Source organism: Tachypleus tridentatus, chromosome 10 (assembly GCF_004210375.1).
Source record: "Tachypleus tridentatus isolate NWPU-2018 chromosome 10, ASM421037v1, whole genome shotgun sequence".
NCBI classification, from domain to species: Eukaryota; Metazoa; Arthropoda; class Merostomata; order Xiphosura; family Limulidae; genus Tachypleus; species Tachypleus tridentatus.
In genome coordinates, this window is record NC_134834.1 from 187217307 (window position 1) to 187241484 (window position 24178).

The 24178-nt window shown below is 33.9% G+C and overlaps 2 protein-coding genes across 9 annotated transcripts in view; one reads left to right on the plus strand and one right to left on the minus strand.

Moving 5' to 3' along the window:
• The window catches only part of LOC143231153 (HEAT repeat-containing protein 5B), an 82003-nt gene extending 77281 nt beyond the window's left edge, over positions 1-4722 (minus strand). For 2 of the 8 annotated variants that reach the window (XM_076465805.1, XM_076465800.1), the window contains exons 1-2: positions 4611-4664; positions 4246-4302 (exon numbers count right to left, since the gene is read on the minus strand). The gene's annotated coding sequence lies outside the window, so the exon portion shown is untranslated. The other 6 variants (XM_076465807.1, XM_076465801.1, XM_076465802.1 and 3 more) reach the window with 5 other exon arrangements.
• A 2448-nt stretch (positions 4723-7170) lies between these two features.
• The window catches only part of LOC143231155 (nuclear RNA export factor 1-like), a 70736-nt gene continuing 53728 nt past the window's right edge, over positions 7171-24178 (plus strand). The window contains exons 1-3 of the mRNA XM_076465811.1: positions 7171-7320; positions 21635-21715; positions 23815-23911. Of these exons, the coding sequence (XP_076321926.1) occupies positions 7287-7320; positions 21635-21715; positions 23815-23911 (212 nt within the window). The 5' untranslated portion in view covers positions 7171-7286. The remainder of the gene's footprint in view (positions 7321-21634; positions 21716-23814; positions 23912-24178) is intronic.

The following is a 24178-nucleotide window of genomic DNA, read 5'->3' on the forward strand; positions in this document are numbered from 1 at the left end:
CAAATTTCCTGTCCATTAAAATATTTTTAATAAAAATGGAAAAATGGCCATGTAATCCATATATATGGAGGTCTCACAAAATGCCATACCTCCATGTTGTATCATAAGCCTTCTTAATGTCAAAGAATATTGATACAAGGTGTTGTAATTTGAGAACGGCTTCTCTGATTGACGTTTCAAGCTGAATCAGGTGGACCATGGTGGAACACTGTCATTGGAACCCACACTGGGTAGGCAAAAGGAAGTTATCTTACCCACCAATCTAGTAACCAAACAAGATGAGGATTAACCATCCTTTCTAAGGTGTTACAGAGACAGCTCATCAAAGCAAATGGACGGTAGTTTGAAGGAATCATAGGATCCTTCCCAGTCTAAGAAAAAAGTAGGACAATAACCTGGCACCAAACATCAGGAAAAACATTCTCCTGCTAGATCAGATTAAAAACAATAAGATGAATAGCAAGAAAAGCAGGAGATGGATGGCAGAGCATTTCATAGTATATATCATCAGGCCCAACTGATGTACTGCTAGACCAATGAAGGGCCAGTTTGAGTTCCATCAGTGTAAAGGTACAACTATAGTCATAGAGACAATCAGCTCAAAAGGAAAGAGATGATCACTCTGCCTGAATTTTGATGGATAAGAAGGTGGAGGAAGAGTATCGGCGATGCTCCAGGTATCAGCTACTTCCTGGCCATCAGAGAGCAAGATCAAGAGGGGATCAGAATTATATTGCCCAGTAACCTTTCAAATAATTTCCCATATGACTTTGGAACTGGTGGTAGAAGATATGCTGGTTGTGAACTTAATCCAAGATTCCTTCTGGCTTTGACGTCTTACCCACCAAGCACGTGTATGAGCCTGCTGGAAAGTGATGTGGTGCAAGAGTGTGGGATATGTGGCAAGCAGGATTCCACAATGGAAGAGGATATCGTGGAAAACGCATTGAGGATTTAGGAATACATTGAGCAGCTGCTTGTATAATACAGTCAGTTACTGCTGCCACACAATCATCTATTGATGGCTTACAGACAATGGCAGAATTAAGTTCTGTGAGAGCAGTGAAAGATAGCTAGTTTGCTTGATCCTGCTTTCACCAGGGCATGCGAGTTGGATGGCATCGACCACAGCCAGTCCCTCTCAAAATTATAAGTAAATGGTCAACCCTCAATGGAAAATTGGAGAATAGTGAAGAGGAGCAAATAGAGAGATCAATAGCAGTAAAGGTTTGACTAGGTGCATGAAAATAAGTAGAAGAGCCAGTATTGAAAAGAGAAAGGTTGTGATTAGAGAGCATACACTCTACAGAGCAACCCCTCCAATCAATATCAGCACTTCCCCAGAGGGTATGATGTCCATTAAAGCCCCCAGGATGAAAAAGGAAGGTGGCACCTGTTCAATGAAAGTATCAAGGTCTTGTTCATCATATGTCCCTCCAGGCAACAGGTAGAGAAAACAAACAGTGATGGTACAATCCAAGGAAACACGGATAGCTACAACCTCTGAGGATGTGTTGAGTGGCAAAGACAGGGTGGGCACATGCTGATCAACCAACAGTGCTACCTCTCCATGCACTCATCCATCACACAGCCTGTCATGTCTGTACAGAGAAAACTGCCGAAAGGTGACTGTGTTGGCAGGTTTCAGAAAAGTTTCCTGAAAGGAAGGACATTCAGGATGGTAGGAAGCAATCAGTGTTTTGATGTCACCAGATTAGAACATAAACCTTGACAGTTCCACTATATCAAGGTAGCCATTTTTACTTATGTGTAGGTGAATTGGGTGGAGTACCCTTCTGTTTGCAACCATGTCTTTTTTCTTTACTGTCTTTATTCGAGGGAGGTCTATCAACCTCCATGGAACCTGTCCTGGGTCGATTGGGCAAGTCTTTGCTGTTGGAAGAGGATTCCAGTGACTGAGGACATGAATCAAAGATTGTTTTGAAACTTGGGGTGGGAGAAGAAGATGTATCCAAGGAAATGCTCATACATGGAAACAAAGGAAGCAGATCTTGAGATTTGTTGGAATGTATGTAAGGGACAGAGATGGGTATTGAAGTTGATTCATCAATTTTTTTTTAACCATGGAGGTCAAAAGACTTTTCATTTGGTTTGAGAATGATTCTTTTGGAGGCACAGAGAGATCTGTCTGCACTCCCACTGTAGTAGTGGAATGAATACAGCAGCGTACGTCTGAGATGAAGTGGCGAACAGCAACTTTCGAGCCTCAGGATAAGTAATGTTGTGAATCATTTTCAAAAGCTGCATCTCTTTTTCTTCCAACGTTTTAGGGCTAGAACAAAAGTTGGATGGGTGAGAGCCATTGCAGTTGATGCAATGAGGGTACATTTCACACTCAAAAGCATCATGGTCCTTGCCACTGCAAGGAGCACGCGTCAAGAAATCACAACGAAATCTTTGAGTGACCAAACTGCTGACACTGGAAACATCGGAAGGGGTTATGGCCGTAACCTGCAATTAAGATAACCTGCCTTGATCATAGCAGGTGGACAAGGTGATGTGAATGTAAGAATGAGGATATTGGTCAGCATCGTAATTCCACCTTTGCAAGTGGAGATTCACCTCGCTGCACAAACTCTTTGAATGGAAAAACCAGAAAGAATCTCTGACTCGAGGATGTTCTTCAAATCCCTCTCAATAATTTCTCATGATTAATTCAAAGTAGCATAAGGATCCTCTCCTAACCTTCACGTATCACCACACACTGGGTAGATGTTTAGATCCCAGAGGAAATAAACTGAAAAAAAAACACCCTGGGAGGTCCCTTCACCATGTACAGGAATCCACACTGAGGGGGGGGGCAAATGTGTCATTCCTTTCTTACGCAAAATGTTTTTAAAGCATCTCCTGGAATATGGTAATGAAAAGTCCATGTACTTGGGAAAAGATTTTCTGTTTGTTCATTCTGAATTTCATGCAAAGCTAGATGATGGCTATCTATACTAGCCATCCCTAATTTAGCAGTGTAAGACTAGAGAAAAGGCAACAAGTCACCACCACCAACTCTTAGGCTTCTGTTTTACCAATAAATAGTGAAACTGACCATCACATAATAATTCCCCCACTGCTAAAAGGGGAAGCATGTTTGGTATGATGAAGATTCAAACCCACAACCCTCAGTTTATGAGTTGAGCACACTAACCACCTGGCCAGGCCAGACCAAAGATTTTCTGTCTGTGCAAGTGTGATGGAATGACATTTGAATGCAAAATACAAGTTTAACAATGATAAAAACCAAAAACATTGTTTTTTTACACAAAAGTAATTTCTACAAAGGGTATGAATTTAGTTCCTGTTAATAAGTTGACATCCAATTTAAACCAAATTCTTATGTACATATATATTAATTTTTCAAATATTTCCAATTATAAAAACAAATTTTGTGTTTAAAAAACTTGTCTGAGAATTATTGTACTTTAAAAAATTGCACTTATGCAAATAATTTAAAAGTAACAAATGCATAATGTTTAAAATTTCACAATTATAAATTATGTTACTGAAACTATATAAAAGGCTATACAACTTTAAAAATTGAAATATTAATCCAACAACCTTTAGCTGCAAGAAAAATATATTCCTACATGTGAATTTCTAATAAAGCATTAAACAGACATTTACAATGCTATATAAACCAGGCACTTACATTAAACAATTTTTCAAGCTTTAGAAATTTCAAGATGCATGTATGAAGCTGTTTAGTTATTAAGAAAGCATTATAAGTGCAAAACCTTGCTGGCCTTTTGACAGAACCATGAAAAGTTTGGGTGTCACCAGTAAAATGTATCCACAAGTACACAAATAATTGTACTTATCCATGTCCTCAAATTCAGAATAGCCTTTTTTAATGTCCTAATACATTTTAATATTTTTCTTGCTAGCAATACAGGTTAAAAAAAAATCTATGCTGTTGATGTTAGCTTTAACCCAATCAGTTAGCTGCTTCTTACAAGATTTTTCAACTCCATAATTTCATTTTTAGATTTTTCCAAATATCCAGCTTTTCCATAGTTTTGAAATCTTTCAACGAATCTTTCTAAATTTGTAAAGTTACAGCTTTTAGCACTGATTTTCTCTTTTATGTTTTAACTGGTCTTCAGCAAGCCAATCCTACCCCCTCTTTTAAAAATGTCTTATCTTGATTCAAATGTAATTTATTTTTTCAATTTACAAAATCTGTACGAGATAAATCTCAATTATATTCGAGTGTCGGTAAATAACTTTTACATTTCTGTTTCACGAGAATTCCTCAGCAACGTCTAACGATAACGTCATCAAATTAGCCTGAAACAGAACATGTATAACTTAGAACCTGAAATGAAAACTAACCTATTAGTCTTAATTTTTATACATATATAAAAGAGAATATGATATACATCAAACCGTCTAAATTGTCTTTCCGTAGCCTGAATAAGAAAATAACAACAAATTCGGGCCAGCTTACTCAATAAATCAGAATAATACAATGTATCAAAACCTAAATTATATTGATCCCAATCATGAACAATGACAAATATAAATGGAACATCAATGTTCTCTGTTTCCCTAACTCTTACAATAACAGTATAACAGAACAATTTAATTCAACATACTAAACCTACTGCCAAATTACTTCTTCCGACAATGGCGATAAAAATTGTTACTCCACCTGCAATTCTGATATGATAAAAAACAAATATAAAATATTACGAAAGTATCTTTTTCTTTCTTTCATGGAGTTTTCGGTGCTTGTTGCATTAAAGATATCTGATATTTTCATAAAATTGTTGTTTATTTATCAATAACTATAATCTGGAAACAATTCAACATTATGTATGAATATATAATCGCAAAGTATTTTCAGAGAAATTTAAAAATTATACAATATATGTATACTATTTGTAACATGTATCATAAAGATTTATAATTCATACATCTACGTTGAATCGGTGACTGCAACAACAATTATGTTTTAATACTTTTATTGCGAGATGGCACAATTTTCTCAAAAAACAAAAACACTCATGAGTAAAATATAGGTTGTTACCGAAAGCATCAATTTAGCTATCGTAAAAGTACATCTAACTCTGTGGTATTTGAAAATCGGAGACATTCTGAATTATTTCTGTGTTTTGAATATATGTCAGTTTCATGTAACAAATGATATAAAAAATCATTAGATTTGTAGCTAGTTTAGTTTCTTTGTTGTTCTCAAAGTTGGTAAAACCTGTAATGGCTGGGATAAGCATTACAACGTCTTGTAATTGTGTCGACAGTAGTATTATTTATCGGTTGTTAGTGGTGGTATCCAGAAGTTATGGAGGTTAGATTAGTGAATCTAATGGTTGAATTGGCAATATTATAGTTATCAAGAAATGTATCTTCAGCAGGGACGAGTGTGTCTCTGTGTGTGGTTTTCTTACAGCAAAGCCACATCGGGCTATCTGCTGAGTCCATCGCGGGAAATCAAACCCCTGATTTTAGCGTTGTAAATCCCGGAGACATACCGCTGTACCAGCGGGGGACCATCAGAGACGAACTGCTTCGATTAGTATATTGATAAGATTTCCTTAAACAACCCTCAAAATCGATATAAAGTCCTTCTAAATCTTCCAGAATTAAAATTTTATAAAACAAGATTATACAATTGTACTATACAGGCATACTGCCCATTACTTATCCCTCTTAGTTGACATGTATAATGTTTCATCATTTTTGTGCATATTGAATATTTTGTTATTAATATAGAAAGTCGGTGAAGGAAGTCACTAAGTTCCTCTTACTATAGTTATTTACTGAACTAAGTCAGTCAATATCAGTGTCACATGTTCTAACTTTTAGAAAAGGTTTCTGTACATAGCACATATTGAAGACTGTTATTTTTTCTACTGGTAAAACAGTTACGTGGGGGGGGGGGTACGGCCCGGCATGGCCAAGCGTGTTAAGGCGTGCGACTCGTAATCTGAGGGTCGCGGGTTCTCATTCCCGTCGCGCCAAACATGCTCGCCCTTTCAGCCGTGGGGGAGTTATAATGTTATGGTCAATCCCACTATTCATTGGTAAAAGAGTAGCCCAAGAGTTGGTGGTGGGGGGGTGATGACTAGGTGTCTTCCCTCTTGTCTTACACTGCTAAATTAGGGACGGCTTGCACAGATAGCCCTCGAGTAGCTTTGTGCGAAATTCAAAAACAAACAAAGTTACGTGGGAAACACTTGCATCCTGAAAAGAATGATGTTGTTGTTGCTAAATATAAATGCCATATTTTCTTTGTTTTAAAAAAGAAAATAAAACAAGAACAAACTACAATAAGTGCCGAACAAATGGAATTAAATTATTGGTTTTCTAAATCAATGAATATACATATATTCATATATACAACAGCCTAAATACTATAAATAATTATGTGTTCTTGATTCATAGGTGTTTTTTCTTTGGCTGTCATCTAATATTAGTTTACCTCACACTAACCATTTCATTAATCCCATCAAGATGATTCTAATTCGAATCGTATTTGTATTTTTCATTAAATAATTAGTTTTTAACATACTCTGAAACTTTATATGTGTATATTTATTATGGATGGGTGTCGTTCAATGAGTAGCATTATGAGCGCACCCAGAAATACTTTCAAGAAGGGGGAACATGTATGTGGGGGATCAGCTTTTATGGTGTAAGTCAACAGACTAAAAAGACTATATGTTATAGTTTTAATACAAATTACCAAAAATAATTTGTTTACATCATAATGCTTACAAATTTTTGAGAGATATGTGATATGGCAAAATCCCTTTCTTGTCCCTTCCTATGCTTGAACTATGAATGCGAAGGTTCTAAGTTTGCGGCCTGTTTCTGCAAAATACTCTCCATATGTTAGAGCCATGTGTGCGTTATGGAACTAAAAGTTAACTGTCAACATTTTAATAGTTAATGGCAGCCTAAGAACTAGAGAAGGGTATTCTATGAATTTTCAGTTTAAAATTAAAGATGACTGTGCGTAATAGTCCTGGTTTAGTCTTGCGCAAATATTAAGGAATAAAGAAAATATTAAGGGTTCTTTTTTATTAATATTTTTGAAAAAATGCCAAAAATATACTTATTAGTCCTTATAAAATATACTATATAGATATATTACTCATCAGTTAGTGACTATATAGCTCTTGTGTCACATATTAATAAATTACTGAATACGTAGTGAAAAAATAATTATATAATTAAACTTTGTAAATACGTTTGGGGTACATGTGCTTGAAGTTAGCGTTACTTCAGTACGATTTCTATAAAGAATAGAAATGTCTATGGGAAGGAGTTCAAGACCATATTTTGGTAATGTATATATATAAATAAGTTTTCTAATGGTTTCGGAGAAATAAAATTTTATTAAATGCCAAATGGTTTATTTTGGTCCAAAAGAAATTTCCTGTTGATGTTAATGCCCTTTTTTATATATATGTTACTTAAACGTTAATCTGTAATCACTACTATGAAACTCGTTTTGAGTAAACTTAGGCTTAACATTTCTATCTTTTAGGCTACTTCCCTCTTTAGATTAGGCTTAAGTGTTCGCTTCATCGTGATTTTGATTAATTGATACAAAAGCTGTCATATGCATAACCTCTTTAGAAAATTACCTCCATAAAATATTTTCACCTCAAAAAATTGCCTACTGGAAACAAGATCATCGTGTCAATTCAACGCATGAATTAAAAAAAAAAAGTGAAATAAGGAAAATCATGTAAATATAATAATAGCTCCCGGGTCAGATGGAATTTAGGTAATAAAGACAAGGAGGTAAGTTATGACGGGCAAAAAGACGATGAAAATTACACAAACGGGTAAAAATGTCAAAAACGTATTTTGGAAAACAGCATCAATAACAGCTATGCTAAACCCTAGTTAGTTATTAAGACCATGCAAACCAATTGAGTTAACAATTAAGCTGTTATTAATAAATGGTTTCCATTACTGTTCAATACCTGCTATTAAACCTTACTGTCATGTTTATAATTTGTTTGGTTTGCATATCTATACATACCTTTCTTTAATTTTTACTTGTTTCTGTAATTTTGTCTTTTTGTTTTTATTGTCACAGGGTCAGATTATATTTCTTCAATGGTTTATAAAATCATTAAGGTTTAAATATGTGAGAACTTGCTGTTAGCATTATATTTTGTGTGTTCTTAATTGGTGGGTGAATATTAGAAGACAGGAAGTTTGCAACTATTTCTCTCTTTTCTTTGTTTTAAAGGAATAATAAAAAGTTCAAGATAATTATAACTTGTAGGCCTATTAATATTAGTTTTATTTTAGTGATGGAAATTTTTTTAAAGTTCAGTAAAAAATGGTTTGCAAAATTATTTATCAAATTAAAAAAAATGATGAAAGGTACTGTTCATCTGAGGCCTTATGGTATATGTTTTGAAGTGTTTCCTTTCAATTTTTTGTTTGTTTTTTTCATTTAGTAAGGCAATAACAAAGGGTAGATTTTGCCCTTTGAGGGTTCAGAACAAAGTACCTATAGTACTCATTTACATAATTTTCTAATGCTTCACCATAATTACTAGTTTATAATCAGTTGAAATCCCTATTATTTTACAGTTAGTTCATATGAATAGAATTAAATATTCCTATGTAATTTAAAGATGTGTTACAGAACATGTGTTACAGTAATGTTTTTTATATTTCAAATTAAAAAAACAGTATATGTATATTTTGATGTTATGTGTGATACTCAAAACTACATAACTGCACTGTAAAAGCACATGCTTACAAGTGTTTAAAAATTGCAGCAGACTTAAGAAAAATCTTTACTTAATAGTCAATGTTCCAAGAAGATTACCTGTTGTATTCTTTATAATATAAAATTGTTGAGTTATCATATATAAAAAAATATTAGTGTTAGTGTATAGTTTGTATATATTTTATAATAACTTGTATTATATTTTATAACCTAAGCATTCCAGACATTTTATTAAAGCAATATTTATGTTAAATATATCCCCTCTCCTTTTTTAACTATAATGGTCTGTTTCAGTGGACAGAAAAAGCTTTGATGTATATACTTATTTTTAATATAGCAACTTTTAAGTAATGAACTGTGTAGGAGGTGCATGTGTTTTCTTATAGCAAAGCCACATTAGGCTGTCTGCTGAGTCTGTTGAGCTGCGTGGGAATCAAAAGAACAGATTTTTCATGTGAATGATATTTAATGTGTGATTACTATTTCAGCAATGTTATGCAGTTTCTTTTAACCCTTACTGACATGGGTCAAAGACCATGTCATTTTATTTGTTGACTTGTGTTCAAAATTCTGTTGAACCACTATTTCATATATTTATGTCAAAAAGTTTGGTATCAAATTCTAGATAATTGAAATTTTACTATTATACAGAATTTAATTTCTAAAGTTAAAAGTAAATATTTAAAAAAATGCCACCACCTAAATATTGATTTTTGTATGTGTCAAGTGACGTGTTGAATGCAGCATTATTTCAAAGTGTATAGTTTTTTATGAATTAGGAAATCATATTATCAATACTGACAAATTAGAATACAAAATAAGAACCTCCTATCTCTCCTATGTGCTGAGATATCACTGCATTTACTGAGTCACACAATGGCCCCATCCACTTGTTTCCAGTTTGGAAACTCGCTTATTTCTGTGACGTGAATAACCAATTGAAAGCTTAGAATATTTTCCTGGTGACTCTCTCAACCTCTTAGAGTTTACCAACCAAATATTTCATTCTTTTTGTGCTAGATTTCAGGTGGTAGGAGTTTTAGTGAGCTCAAAGTTTTATATTTTTTAGACCCAGTTATACCTTGGTTACAAAGTGTAATAAATTAAAGAGAAATTCTGTGGTACCAATATATTGATATATGCTTTTTGTCTATATCAAAATGTATGTTTGTATACAAAACATCAAACTTTTGTTGCATATTCTCCATATGTGAAATTTGATAATGCTTAGAAAATTGTGGAATGTTGCAAACAAGTACAAAGTTTATAATTAAAGAGAATTGTTTTTTATACTCTTTATTTACTGTTCTATATTTTAAGAAAAATAACATTTTAATAATCTATTTATAAATAGTAATAATGTATATACATATATAATTGAAATATGACTATTTTATAAAACACTGATCCACTAAAACAGTCAAAACAAGTCACTTTATAAAGGCCAGTTTTTTTATTCTTAGATATGGTAACGTGAGTAGACATGCTGTGTCATTGCAACTTCTGTAATGCTAGCCTGGCAAAGACTACAAGGTCATTATAATAATAATAATAATAAATATGAGATTTAAACTATTTAAACTAACATTTGTATTTTTTTGTTTGTAATTTGTAGTCAATCTAGAATGAAAAAAGCATCATTTATATTTACTTCCTAATTATTTATGGTGGTTATGAAGTAACTCGAATTGACCAAACCTATATATAGATTAATAAAAAAAATAAAGTTTTTTTTGAAGAACCTTTGATAATTACCTGAAGGATATAAAGATTTTACATGTGGAATTTGAAAATTTTTCCGATGCATAAAAGTATGTTTAACCTTAAAATCAAAATTATTTTGCCTGTTGTATAAAAGAAAAAAGTATGAGAAAAACATTACTTAAAAAAAATCTTAAAATTTAATTTAAAAATCTGATATTTTGTGTATAAAAGCCATAAATTTTTATTGATATTTTGCAAAATTTCATGAAGATATGCTTATTAATTTAAGTTATAACATTGAAAACTGTAACAAGCATTAAATGGTTGAGAGGTCAGTCCATGGGACAAAGTCTGTGCTGAAAGAATTTTTAATAAAGTATTTCTGTTAAAGATTTGTGTCTGAACTTACTTCAGCCAGTTTGACTCAGACAGACTAGTCTTGTTGGTAGGTATTTTGAGCATAAGAATGGAAGCTTTTTTTTTTATCCTCTTACAGTTTTCATTTGGCTAACTTTGTAACCACTACAAAAATAAAACAAATCTAAGTTGTGCATTTTTCTTTGAGGAGTGATTGGAGATTATAGCAGAGAATAACAGTAACTTATCCTAAATAGCCTCAATTTCGTAATAGTTTGTGTTTTCATTTCATTGTATTCTTAGCTGCAGCATAGCATCTCATAGAATAGCTCTTGAGATTTTTTTTTAGTACAGACTTTTAGCTCATATTTCCACCTCTTGACCAATTTGAGATCTAATTATAACTATGTTAAGGATTCCCTCTTGTTTTATTGTTCTTTGAATTACCTCTGACTTCTGTAAATTGCAATAAATCATTCACTGTAAGTGCAGAAAGTTCAGGGTAAATACAATTTCAGGTTACATCACATGACATCTAACCATATTTTCCTTGCATATTATACCAGGCTAAATATTTTTTTTTCTGCTAAGTTTTTTATCTTGTAAATTTTAATTTTTAGTTACCTTTATTAAAATTTATATTAATAAATTCAAAATATACATGACAAAAAGAAATTTATCACTTGCAGGATTGAGGACATTTGTTCTTAAAAGATGGTGCTTATTAATCCTACATTTTTCTTACTAAATTAGTTGTTCCAAATGTAATTCTTTCACCTATGAAATGTGCATTTTAAAACATAAACAATAATTCAAACGGTAAAATAGAATGCTCCCAAAACTACGATAATCTGTCTGGCTTCTTTCTGACATATATATAAAAAAAAAATGCTTGTTGAAGTACCAATTTTAGTCTTCACTCAATAAAATCATCTTTGAAAATGGCATGTTATTACCACTATTAATAGATATTATTATCACATTGTTAACAAAATGACCTTTCTGTTGGTTATAACTGTTTATCATTGATTAGTAGCCATGGGTGAATAAGTAATTTCAAAAGTATGAGGAGGTGGGAGGAGCTTTTGTTGAGAATGTAACATTTATTTACTTCTCATAAAATGAAGGTGGCAGTTTCTTATAAACTGCCCTATAGTTGTTGCTGATTGTTGGACATTTTGAAACCCATATGAAGGAAGAAACAGTCTGAAATGGAGAATTCAGAACAAAGGCATTAGAACATATAAAAGTGAATATTAAGAACTGATTTACATATTTTTTTTAAATTAAGGAACTGAAATGTATTAAAATTATAAACTATGTTCTGAGTCCAGTTTTCATAAATACAGTGATAATAATAAAAATTAAATACCATTTGAATGTAAATTGTCATGATGTACAGTGTGACCCCATCTGTATACACAGGTTAATAATTTCGGTATGCTTGTATCTAGGACTTATAGCACTGGAATCTATAGAATTATCATGAGTCAGCATAAACTTAATTAAGAATAAAATTATTCATATTTTCAAGTATTATCTCATTGTTATTGTCACTGGGTTAGATTGAAAATTGTATACATAATAGATTCTTTACCAATGATGTAGTTCTACCAATAGACAAATGAATAGGAAAAGTTTATACTACACCTACATTTTTAAAATATTTCAACATAATAAACCTAACATTTATATTTGTATGATTAAATATAAAGGTTCAAACATTAATTTTTTGGCCCAGCATAGCCAGTTGGTTAGAGTGCTTGTCTCTTAACCTGAAGGTCACAGGTTTGAATCCACATCACAGCAAACATACTCATCCCTTCAGCTGTGGGGGCAGCTGTTCATTGGTAAAAGAGTAATCCAAGGGTTTGCAGTGAGTGGTGGTGACTTGTTAGTTTTACACTGGTACATTAGGGATTGCTAGTGCAGATAGCTCTTGTGTAGCTTTGCACGAAATATAAAACAATTACGTTTTGTGATGTATTGCTATTTGAAGAAAGAGAAATTTTGGAATTTTTTTTTCTCTAAGACATAAGCATGAAATACTTATTGAGGTGCTCCTGTGTTTGTGTTTTGGCCCAAACAAGATCACCCATTACTAATACATTAGTGACTAGGCATTTGTAGCAGATGTAAATGTAAAAGATACGGGACATAAAGCAAGCATAATTACATTGATTGTTTTATATAAAATAGTCTATTGATCAAAATTACAGTTAAATCGATTAATGGAAATAATTAATCAAAATTTGTTTTGGATCATTACTGTTTTTGATTATTCCAACTCTGCATCTCATGTGAGAATAATTGATTTGTTGAGTGCAATCTGTTAATAAACATGATTAATTGATAAGTAAGTTCCATTGTTTATTTTGCTCTACTCTAGATAAGAAAGTATGAACAACTTATTATCTTTGTGTATTTATTCCTAAAATTGTTAGGATTTTTCACTATATTTTCACAGGGTCTATTAAAACACAGTGGTTTGGGATTTGTTATTTATTTGAATAAGCATAAGAAACAATTTTTTTGTAATATAAAAATACATCTTCCACAGTTGCAGTTTTACAAGTAATCTTAATGTTATACTTATTAATACATTAGTGACTAGGCATTTGTCAGTAATGTTTGTAATTCTGGTTTCAATACAGAACCTTAAGTCAGTGGTAGGTACAGGGAATTGACTCCTTCCCTAAAATGCTAAAATATATTTTTAAATTGTATAACATTAGGGTCATATGATGAATGACTCTCATAGAACAGACTACCTGAGTGTATTTTACAAGACATCTGGTATGGGTATTAGCACTTTAATTAAAATAAGGTACTAATACCCATATCAGCTGTCTTGAGAATATATTTTTATCATCATGGAATACCTGTATGTATTAATTTATATAATTACATGTTGACCCATTTACTGGTTTTTCCATGGAGAGAAACAATTTTACTTAGTTTTGTTAACTTTTAACATTTTAAAAAAGTGACATTCCATGCAAGTATGTGAACACCATTGACCTATAACATGGGACTACCATATTTTGAGTTTGAGTTTTGTGAATTCCATACACATTAGCCTAGGGCAGTGGTTCTCAACCTTATTTGACTTGCGGCACACCTGGAAAGCCTTAACCATTTTTTTTTAGGCACACGTTATACAGCAAGCATTAAAAGCCTTAGAACAAAAATAACAGCCAAAGCAAGCAATAATAATGTCATTGTGCATTGCTTTTAGGTAATGTAACACAGAAGAGTTAAATTAAAAAGCCTTAGAACAAAAATCAAGGCCAAGGCAAGCGATATTAATGTCATCTGCACATTGACAATACTATCGCTTGGTTTGGCTGTGAGCGTAGGTTCTAAGGCTTTTTAACGATTTTTGTGGTGTAGCAGAAAAATCAAAACTTTTAATTTTTACATGTTTTCAATATGACACTTTGCCTGCTTCCGAGAGCAAATCAAATTGAAGTGAGGCTCTAACGTAGACAAACAAGCTCACATTTCATTATCGACTGTAAGAAGCATCTCTCTCTTTCTGGCTTTAATTTCTGTCAGTGCTGAAAATCCAATTTTGCAAAACCATGAAGATGCAAATGAAAGCAGAACTTCAACTGCTTTTGAACTGATTGCAGGATATGAATTTTTAATGGAGATCCAAAACATATCCAAGCTCTTTTCTTGATAAAATTTGTTGTTTTGTAAATTAATGAGCTGTTCTTCCTTCTCAGTTGTAAGATTTGTCTCGTTGATTCCGAACGGATAGGTCACCCAGTTATATTTGTCGACAACAAGTGACGGGAAGTAATGTTTTAGTGCAAACTGTAGGTTGCTTAATGTGTTCAAAATTTAAGGGACAATTTTCTTCTTTGACGGACATTCTTTAACAGAAGGAAAACAATCAAGGATTCCTTTCAAAATCTTATTCTTCCACAGCGTCACCTTTTCATCGAAGGCCTTTGGTTTGGACTTTGCAGTAATAATGTTTTCAGATGGTCCTTGGAGACTTAAGTTCAGAGAATTTAATTTGTCAAACAAGTTGGAAAGAAATTAACCTTCAGCCACCAGATCTCATCATGAAAATAAAATTCAAAACCTACTTCCTCAACTTCCAAGAAAGAAATTACTTCAGTTTTTAGTTGAACAAGACACTTTAAAACCTTTCCTTTCAAAAGCCATCGAACTTCAGTGTGATATAGTAGCTTTTTGTAGTCTGAATCCATCGCCTCTCAGAGAAGAGAGAAAAGTCTAGGTTGAACTGGCCAAGACTTGATGAAATTCACCACTTGAATAACTTGATACATAACAGACTGCAAGTCTTTTGGAAAAAATTTGGAGGTGAGTGCCTCTGTGAATCATGCAGTGAAGAATCCTAATGTTTGGATTTTGTTGGTGCACCAGAGTGACAAATCCCTTTTTTTTTCCTTGCATTGATGGACAGCCATCGATGCAAATGCTGACACAATTATTCCAAAGTAATTTGAAGACCAAAATGTTTTCAGGGGTAGAAATACTCTAAATTTTCAGCAGGACACATGTCCTGCTGGAGAGTGAAACTTGTCAGGCATTTGAAATTTTAGCAGGACACCTCAAAATTGTCACCGGACATTACCGAAAACAAGAAATCAAATAGAGACAATTATTATATAAAACAGAATCATTTTATTTATGGGACTGAAACATTATTTCAAAGCAAGTGGAAACAAGCTTTGTATCCATTAAAAATGACATGTCAATCAAACTGATAGATTTTGTTATCTAGCACTAAGACATCAGCTGATGTAGACTCAATATCTCTATTGTCTCTACGTATGCGAGTTCCAGGTGGACTCGCAAATCTTTTACCAGGATTCTACAGACTTGCACAGTAATTGTGTGCTTGCAAGATCACAGGTCTTATTCTTAGCTAATTTTATTGTCATCAAGTCATTAAGAAAATCATTTATTAGTTTTGGTGGTAGTCATCATTAATAACTGCCATTTGGGAAAATCCACATTCTGGTTCAGCAGATGACACAGAAATCACCTGCATAAGGCATGCCAAGACCAACACTGTTGATCCAGGGAAAGGTTTACCGTCCTCAGCAGTAATTTGACTTAATATGTGGGCCCACAATCCACTTGCATTACCAGCCAGGGACTCATTTGATATGGCAAGTCTTGTGGCTTTGAGTAGTGTCTCATGTAAGTCAGCTTGGCAAATATCAGCTGTAGTGTTAAAACCCTTAGCTTCTAGTAGACCACCAAAGTTGTCCAATATTGTCTGGAGTTCATTATGGCCATAAAATGACAATGCTTCCTTACTTTTAGGCCAGTTGCTTGGTTCAAAAATTTGAAATGCACCAATAAAATCCTTATAAAATTCTTCAAATCTCTCATTCAGACGTGACAATTTTACCTATGATGGTGGCAGTTTCTTCAGCCACGGATTGAGCAACTGTCTCTTTTGTGGCACATTTTGAGCCTCTGGCCCTTGTCTGACCACTAATAGCAATCACTTTTCCTCTATGTAACCACTTGCCAGTTTGTTCACATGTTGTGAGCTTTTTAACAATTTTCTGGGATCTCTCAACATGATTCAGATTGCCCAGCTGCTCTTTGCAAACAGTGAGTTTGTCAGAAACAATGTTCACAGTAGCAGAATTGTCTTGCATTTTGAGACTAAGAGATGTCAAAACAGGTAGAACTGCCAAGAGCATGTCCATGTACAGGATGAATTTAAGGCTTGTCAAAGTACTGTATAATCCTGCAGCTTTCTGTCCATGTTCACCTTTGTCATCCAGCTTTACTTGACACAAATGTTCTACTAAAGCTGGCCAGTTATGAGAAACTTGACTCCAGAGCACGCTCTTTGTGGGCCACCCACTGGGTTCCTGTCCCTTTTGTTAGCTTTCTAACAACAATGTTGTTGGCTTTACCAGCTTTTTTGAGGACAGTCCAGTTCTGTGGCAAATTGTCATAAAATTTCCATAAGTTTTCTAAAAATGTTTGGATACTATCAAGGTAAAGGATGTCCTTGATGGTCTTCTTAATTGCAAGTTCCAATCTGTGACTAACACAGTAGATCCCTATCAAATAAGGATTTTGTGCCTCCAATCTGTTGACAAGTCCTTTTGTGCCAAAATTGACAGCTGACCCATGAGCTGTCAGACATAGAATTGATTCAAGCTAGCCGGGAAACTCTTGTCAACAATTGCTCCATTATTTATTATGCTAGTTGTGCTTGGTTAAGCTCCAATTCTGTCAGTGGTAAATACATGGTTCTTCTTGGTTTAAATCAATTAAAAAATGCTTTAGTTTTCACTGATGTATATTAATAATGGAATGACTATGTAAACCTAAATTAAAACACAAATGTACATGAAATATTGTCCATTTTAATTTTTCTTAATTAGGAATTCAGGATAAATCCAGAAAATTCTCATCCCAGGTAATTAAGAAACCTTTATCTGAACTAAGTGCCTGTAGCAAGTGTTCAGAATCAGCCTTCTCAACTGACTGCAGACACAGGAAGTGGGTTACCAGGTGACAGTCACTGTCCAAGTATCTTACATAGACTATCTCCTGCTCAATGTTGGCAGTGTCTGTTGAGCTGTCAGTCATAATGCCAAAGAATAATGAGGTGTGCAGATGAGATCTGACATTAATTCTAATTGTTTCTTCAATATACTTCGTAAAGATAACTGCTTGTTTGTCATTGGCATAATGTTCTGTTAAGTTCATACCAAAGTTGTGCTCCTGCAGCAACAGAAGCTCTTGAAAATTGCTGAATGGTTTGGCATTCAGTGCCATGTAAAGGGCAGTCCTGAACAGCACAAGCAAATTAACTTTCTCAGTCTGGTTAAGTTTGCTCAATTCTTTCATCATGGGAGTTAAATCTGGTTTGTTTTTTTTTTGTTTTTTTTGCTGTCTTAGCTTGACAACTTAGACTGTTTTCATGCTTCTTAACAGCACTTGCTCTCAAGTTGGAAGATCCTGTTATGAAAATGTTCTTCTGCCTTCCACTACTTTGGTCATATTTCTGACAAATTGAGCAAAACATCAGTCAGGTCGCCTTATTATAATCCAGCCATGGTCGGCCTCTATTCCATTCATCCTGGAAACGATGAGTAGGCTTAGTGCCAGTACTAGCAGTAACAGTTTTTGCTTTAACACTTGGGCTTGGGTTTTTTCACTTGGGGTTCCATAGTATTGTCTTCTGATTTATTAGTCTTGCTCGTGAAGCCAAACTGAAATAGATCGTGAGACTTTCCCGTTCTTTTACTATCAGACGCCATGGACAGATAGTCATCAATGTTTGGCAGTCAGGTGACTATCCGGGATGGCATGGATAAGGCAACCTAAAAAGCGTATTTTGTGATCGTTCACAACAGTTTTTTTAAATTTGTTTCATTTTTTGTCTTAAATTAAATTTTAAATTTTGCAAGTTATTTTCCATTCATCATAGAATATATTTTTAAGCAAAATCTTTAGGCTGTGCATACACAGTTTTTGCCTCGCTTATTTTTGAGTGACAATGTATTCGTGTCCGATATGTTAGGAATATGACCACTGGTCATGATGTCTGGTGAGAGATGGGAAAGTGCCAGTCAAACTTGATTTTTTAACAGACATGTCTGGCTTTAAATAGAAAATTTCGATCCCTGGTTTTCATTCACTAACTTGAAAATGTCTTGGCCTTTTGCTGTACATTTTAAATATTTGCAAAATAAGTATTCCTTTACGATTTTTTCCATCTTTTATGAATCGAAAAAAAGCCAGAACTTGAGCTTTTCCACTAACATCAGTATATTCATCAACTTGAAGAGACCATAGCAAAGACAATTCATCTTCAGGTGCTTCAAAGTGTTCGCAATCTTGATCCTTCAAATCTGACAACAAGTCTACAATTCTGTGAGAAATTGTGTCATTGGACAGTGGAACTTGCTTAACATTTTTGGTGGCATGCATTCCAAGCATAGTTACAACGATGATTGCTAACGCTGGCACAATGACTGATTTGGCCCCCGTATTCTCGAATATCCCATACTCTCAAACTGCATCGCTTTCCAGCAGGCCTGTGCACATGCTGGGTTGGTAAGACATCAAAGCCTGAAGGAATCTTGGATTAAGTTCACAACCAGCATATCTTCTACCACCAGTTCCAAAGTCATATGGGACAAGATTCAAAAGTTCAGTGGGCAACATAATTCTGTCACCCTCTCAATCTTGCCTCAGGGCTGTTGTTTGAGTGTCACACTTTTCAGTATGAAGATTAATGCCATCACTGAACAACTCTCTCTCACTGTTGCAAACGGGCTCTATGTCAACAACTTTCAACATCTCATGTCAGTCGTTGAACTTAAGGTATATTGAGTGGCAGCTACAGACTGCCCTCAATCATTTACTGAAGTGGACCACAGCAAATGGCTTTAACTTCTCTCTCACTAAAACCATTTACATGCATTTTTGCAGCCAACAGGGTATTCACCCTGGTCCTGAACTTTGTATTGATGAAGTTATACTGCCTATGGTCCCGAAGACAAAGTTCTAGGGGCTTATCTTTGACTGTAAGCTGACCTTTATACCATACATCAAGCAGCTATGGGTCAAATATACAAGAACGCTGAACATCTTCCGTGCCCTCTCTTCCACCACTTGTGGAGAGGATCGATGTATGATGCTAAAGATATATCATGTTCTTATTTGATCAAAATTCTACCACGGATCACTGGTCTATGGCTCTGCTGGAACATTTACCTTAAAGATGCTGGACTCCACTCCTCTTCAAGGACTTTGGCTCTGCACTGGGGCTTTCCGCACTTTTCCAGTTCAGAGCTTATACATAGAGTCTCGTGAATCTTCTTTGCATCTCTGCCGTTTGCAACTGTCGTTACTGTGTGCTTCGACTCTTTGTTTCTTACCAAAGCATCCCACCTGGTGTTGTGCTTTCCTTCCTCAGTAGGCCATACTTTTTCAGAACAGACAATCTGCTATTGCTCCTTTTGACCTTTGTATCCAGGCACAGTTGGATAAATTAGGTGTGTCCTTGGATAACATTGCTGTACCTGCTGGTTGGCCTGTTCCACCATGGCTTCTTACAGTTTCCAAATGTGACCTATCTTTAAGTCATTTGAGAAAAGCAGACACTCCTGATTGGAAATACTGTCTGTTATTTGCTGTACGTCTTTCAAACCATCCTTCCATTCCTACTTATACAGATGATTCGAAATTAGGCTCTGCCATGGTTTGCTGTGGTTCTGTGTTTGCAAACAGAATCCTCTCTACAGGTTCTGTGTTCACTGTTGAACTGTATGCCATTTCTCTTGCCCTGGATCACATTGAAGCTAAGCAGTGCTCAAACTGCACTATTTATACTGGCTCGCGCAGTTCTTTTCTGACCCTGGAATTGCTTTACGTTAGTTCACACCCTGTTCTCGCTGATATTCAAAACCAACTGGCCCACTTCTCTTTAAAATCTACTTCTGTCCAGTTTTTCTGGATGCCAGGCCACGTTGGTATTCGCAGGAACTAGCTCGCCGACACCACAGCTAAATTTATCTGCTCTGGCACTATCACAACTGTGCTTGTTCCATACATGGACTATGGTCCTGTATTTAAGGCTTGGCTCCGTGCCAGCTGGCAGTTGACTTGGAGTGAGCAATGTTAAAACAAGCTTTTCCAAATAAATCCCTGTATTGGACTTTGACCGACTTGCTTCCATAAGGATCAGAAAGAGGAAGTTATAACTAGATTATGCATTGGTCACAGTTTTTTTAACTCATTGTTTTCTTTTATCTGGAACTGATGCACCAGTGTGTAGTCTTTGTAACACTCAGGCCACAATAAGTCACATTTTACTTTCTTGCTGTCGTTATGACTCTCAAAGATGGCACCATTTTAAACATGTTTTGTTCCAAGGTTTTTCCATAACGTTAGACAGTGTTATTGGTGATGGTGACACTGTCCACCTTGGTAATGTTTTTAGTTTTTTAAGGGCCATTAATCTTTTTAATGCCATTTAAGTTTTTTAATTTATACATTACACCTTAATGATTGCGATTCCCTTTCAAAAAGAATCACAGTTCATATAGTTTGATTTGAAATTAGAAACTGGCCATAACATTAAATAACTCGAAACCAGGACTGGAAAGCCAACTTCAAGTGACTAACGCTGCTGTTTGAACTACCCGTTAGTCATCCTGTTGAGTTATTATTAAAATTTTGCTAAAAGTCTTTCAAAACTTTTATTACTTTTTTAAAATGGCCATATCATCAAATTACTCAGAACCACGACTGGAAAGGCAAACTTCAGGTGACTGATGGTGGTTTTTGTACTTGTTCTTCCTAGAGAGTTATGATAATTACAATTGTGTTCCAGAAGTCCTTTACAACTTGTCTTACTGTAGTTTTTCTCTCACCACTGTAGACTAGATGTGAACATTGGTTTTATGTTAATATGTTGATTTTTTTTTAACTTTGTTTTGTTTTGCTGTAGTTTTTTTTTATAAATTTTACTCAATTTACTGTAGTTTTCTCTTACTGCTGTAGACTAGATGTTAACATTGGTTTTATGTTTTATGTTTTTTTTAAACTTTGTTTTGTTTTAACTTAATTTCCTTTTATGAATTTTACTCAAATTACTTTAATTTTAACTTTTACCAGATGTTTGGTGCAGATAGCCTACCTGCTTTGTACCATAAAGCACCAAAACAATCAACAAACCAATTAGGCTAGTATATTTTCCATCTAGAAATTTTCACAACACTACCAGGTATATTTATTTTGGAAGTAAACCAAAAATGGAAATTTGTTTTAAGTTTTCTTACTCTTTACTCATTACATGCACTCTTTGTTCAGAACATGATGATAGAGACACCAGGACAGTGGAAGTGGACAGGCGAAGAAAATTCAACAAAAGAAGTTTTAGACAAAACAGACGTAGGTCACCAACATTTGGTTTTAGAAATATGATATTTGCTATAAGCAGTGTGTAAAAATCAGTAGTGCCATAATTTTGGTTTATGTGTGTTGGAAATCTTTCACTTTAATTGGACTGTATTTTTTAAAACTGTATCAACTTAAATATGCAAACAAAAAATATTTTAATTGCCAATTTGTATTAGTTTTGATTGAGATTTTTTACACAATTAATTTTCTAAACATTGTGTTCATATTTGTGTGCATGTATTTTAACTATATCTGTCATTAATTAACTTGAGAACTGTGGTGGACACATATTTTGGACATTATGTAACATGTTTTACACTTGAAAAGTGTGATTGTTACTGTATGAAAATTTGGATTTTTTCTTAGTTTTTTGCTACTGTGAAGAACAAGTTTCCTCTTTCAAACTTCCTAAAGTTTACAAGATTTAGATAACTATTAAAATTCCCCGTCACACCAAACATGCTCGCTCTTTCAGCTGTGGGGGCATTATAATGTGATGTTAATCCCACTATTTGTTGGTAAAAGAGTAGCCAAAGAGTTGGAAGTGAATGGTGATGACTAGCTGCCTTCCCTCTAGTATTACACTGCTAAATTAGTGATGGCTAGTGCAGGTAGCCCATGTGCAGCTTTGCATGAAATTCAAAAAACAAACTATTAAAATATTAAAACATATACCATTTTTGTTTTTTCTTGTATTTAAAGATAAATCTGGCAGTGGATGAGTTTTTGAATTTTACTGGGCAGTGAAGGAGGTAACTCTTCATATTATATTTACACTGTTATATTAAAATATTAATACTAACAAGGAATCACTTGTTTTTTAGATGTTAATTTCTGATTATAGATGCTGCATAAGCTTTTTCCTTCAAAAGGCAAAGCAACTTCTAGTTATTCTCCAGTAGAGAAAAAAAACTGTGTTGGTTGTGGCTTTCTCATGTTAAAGTGCAATATTTATAACTTTTTATAATAACTCTTATGTATGGAAACTACATTGTAAGAGTATTTTATCAGTGTCACATTCATCTTTGTTTTGTTTATTCGTAGGTATTTGTTAGTGTGTTTATACTTTGCAACCTAAGTTAATTGTTGTACTATTCTACTTTTCATAACTTTAGCTTATCACAGTTATGAATATTTACTTGAGGCATTTATCATGTTTCACTGTTATTAGAATACGTGGAACAAATCTTGTTTGAAACTCTACAATGAAAGAAAAAATTGTTATAAATTTTGAAAGAGAAAGGCAAATTTTTACTCTTAAAAATAAATGTTTTTATTTTTACAAATGAAATTGCTGAATATTTTTCACTTTTCCATGTACAGATTAAACACTACTTTTTGGTAGTAGGCAAATTCCATGGATTGTTGTTGTTAATGTATTATATTGTACTGTTCTGGAGTAACATTAGGTTTCAATGAAATGGTTATGCTAGATTTGAAAAACTGCTAAAAATGTTGAGTCCTTTTATTAGTTTGTGTAGTATTACAATATCTATTATGATTGAAATACTGTTATGTTTTTCTCACTGGCAGTCAGATTTTGTCCATTAAGAAGGGACATGATTCAAATTATTATCTTTCCAATATTACACCTTTACTGATTGATAAGAATTGACATACATTTATTGGTGTCAGTTTATCAGACCAAATCTGGTATGCAAGGTTTAGGTTGACAGACGTAATTAACGTAAGTGTATTGGTATAAGTTTACCTAACCAAATTTAAATTGCAAGTTTTACATTGACAGAAATAATTAATATGGGTGTATCAGTATTGGTTTATCTGACTAAATTTGGCTTGCAAGTTTTACTTTGACAGACGTAATTGACATAAGTGAATTGGTATCAGTTTATCAAACCAAATATGATTTGCAAATTTTATGTTGACAAATATAATTTTGTGTAACAAAAGTATTATTAACAATTATTTTGTTTTTATTCTTTTGGTTTTATTTAATTATATAATAACATGAGTGTATAATTCATTAAATCCCAAGATATATGTGAAAGTGTTTATAGAGTGTGTTCTTACTTAATGGAGCGTCATAAACCTGTTGAATTTTTTAAACTTATATTTTGTTTTTACGATAGGCTATGGTGATGAAGGTGGTTCATACAATAGGAGGGTTGATTATGATGGAGATATAGAAATGGTTGGAGTCCCGAAAAGATCAAAAGATGAGCGATTGTGAGTGATAATCTATTATACTATAGAGTAGATGGTTTGATGGTAAGCATTTTATTATAGGCTATAATGACAAAGGTGATTCACACAACAGCAGAGTTGATTATGATGAATAAGTTATAGATATGGTTGTAATCTCGGGGATTGAGGGATGAATGGTTTTGAGTGTATACTTCACAGAATATGGTATGGTTGTAAACTTTTTATTGTAGGTTGTGGTGTTGAACGTGGTTCACACAATAGGAAAGCTGATTGTGATGGTGGAGGTAT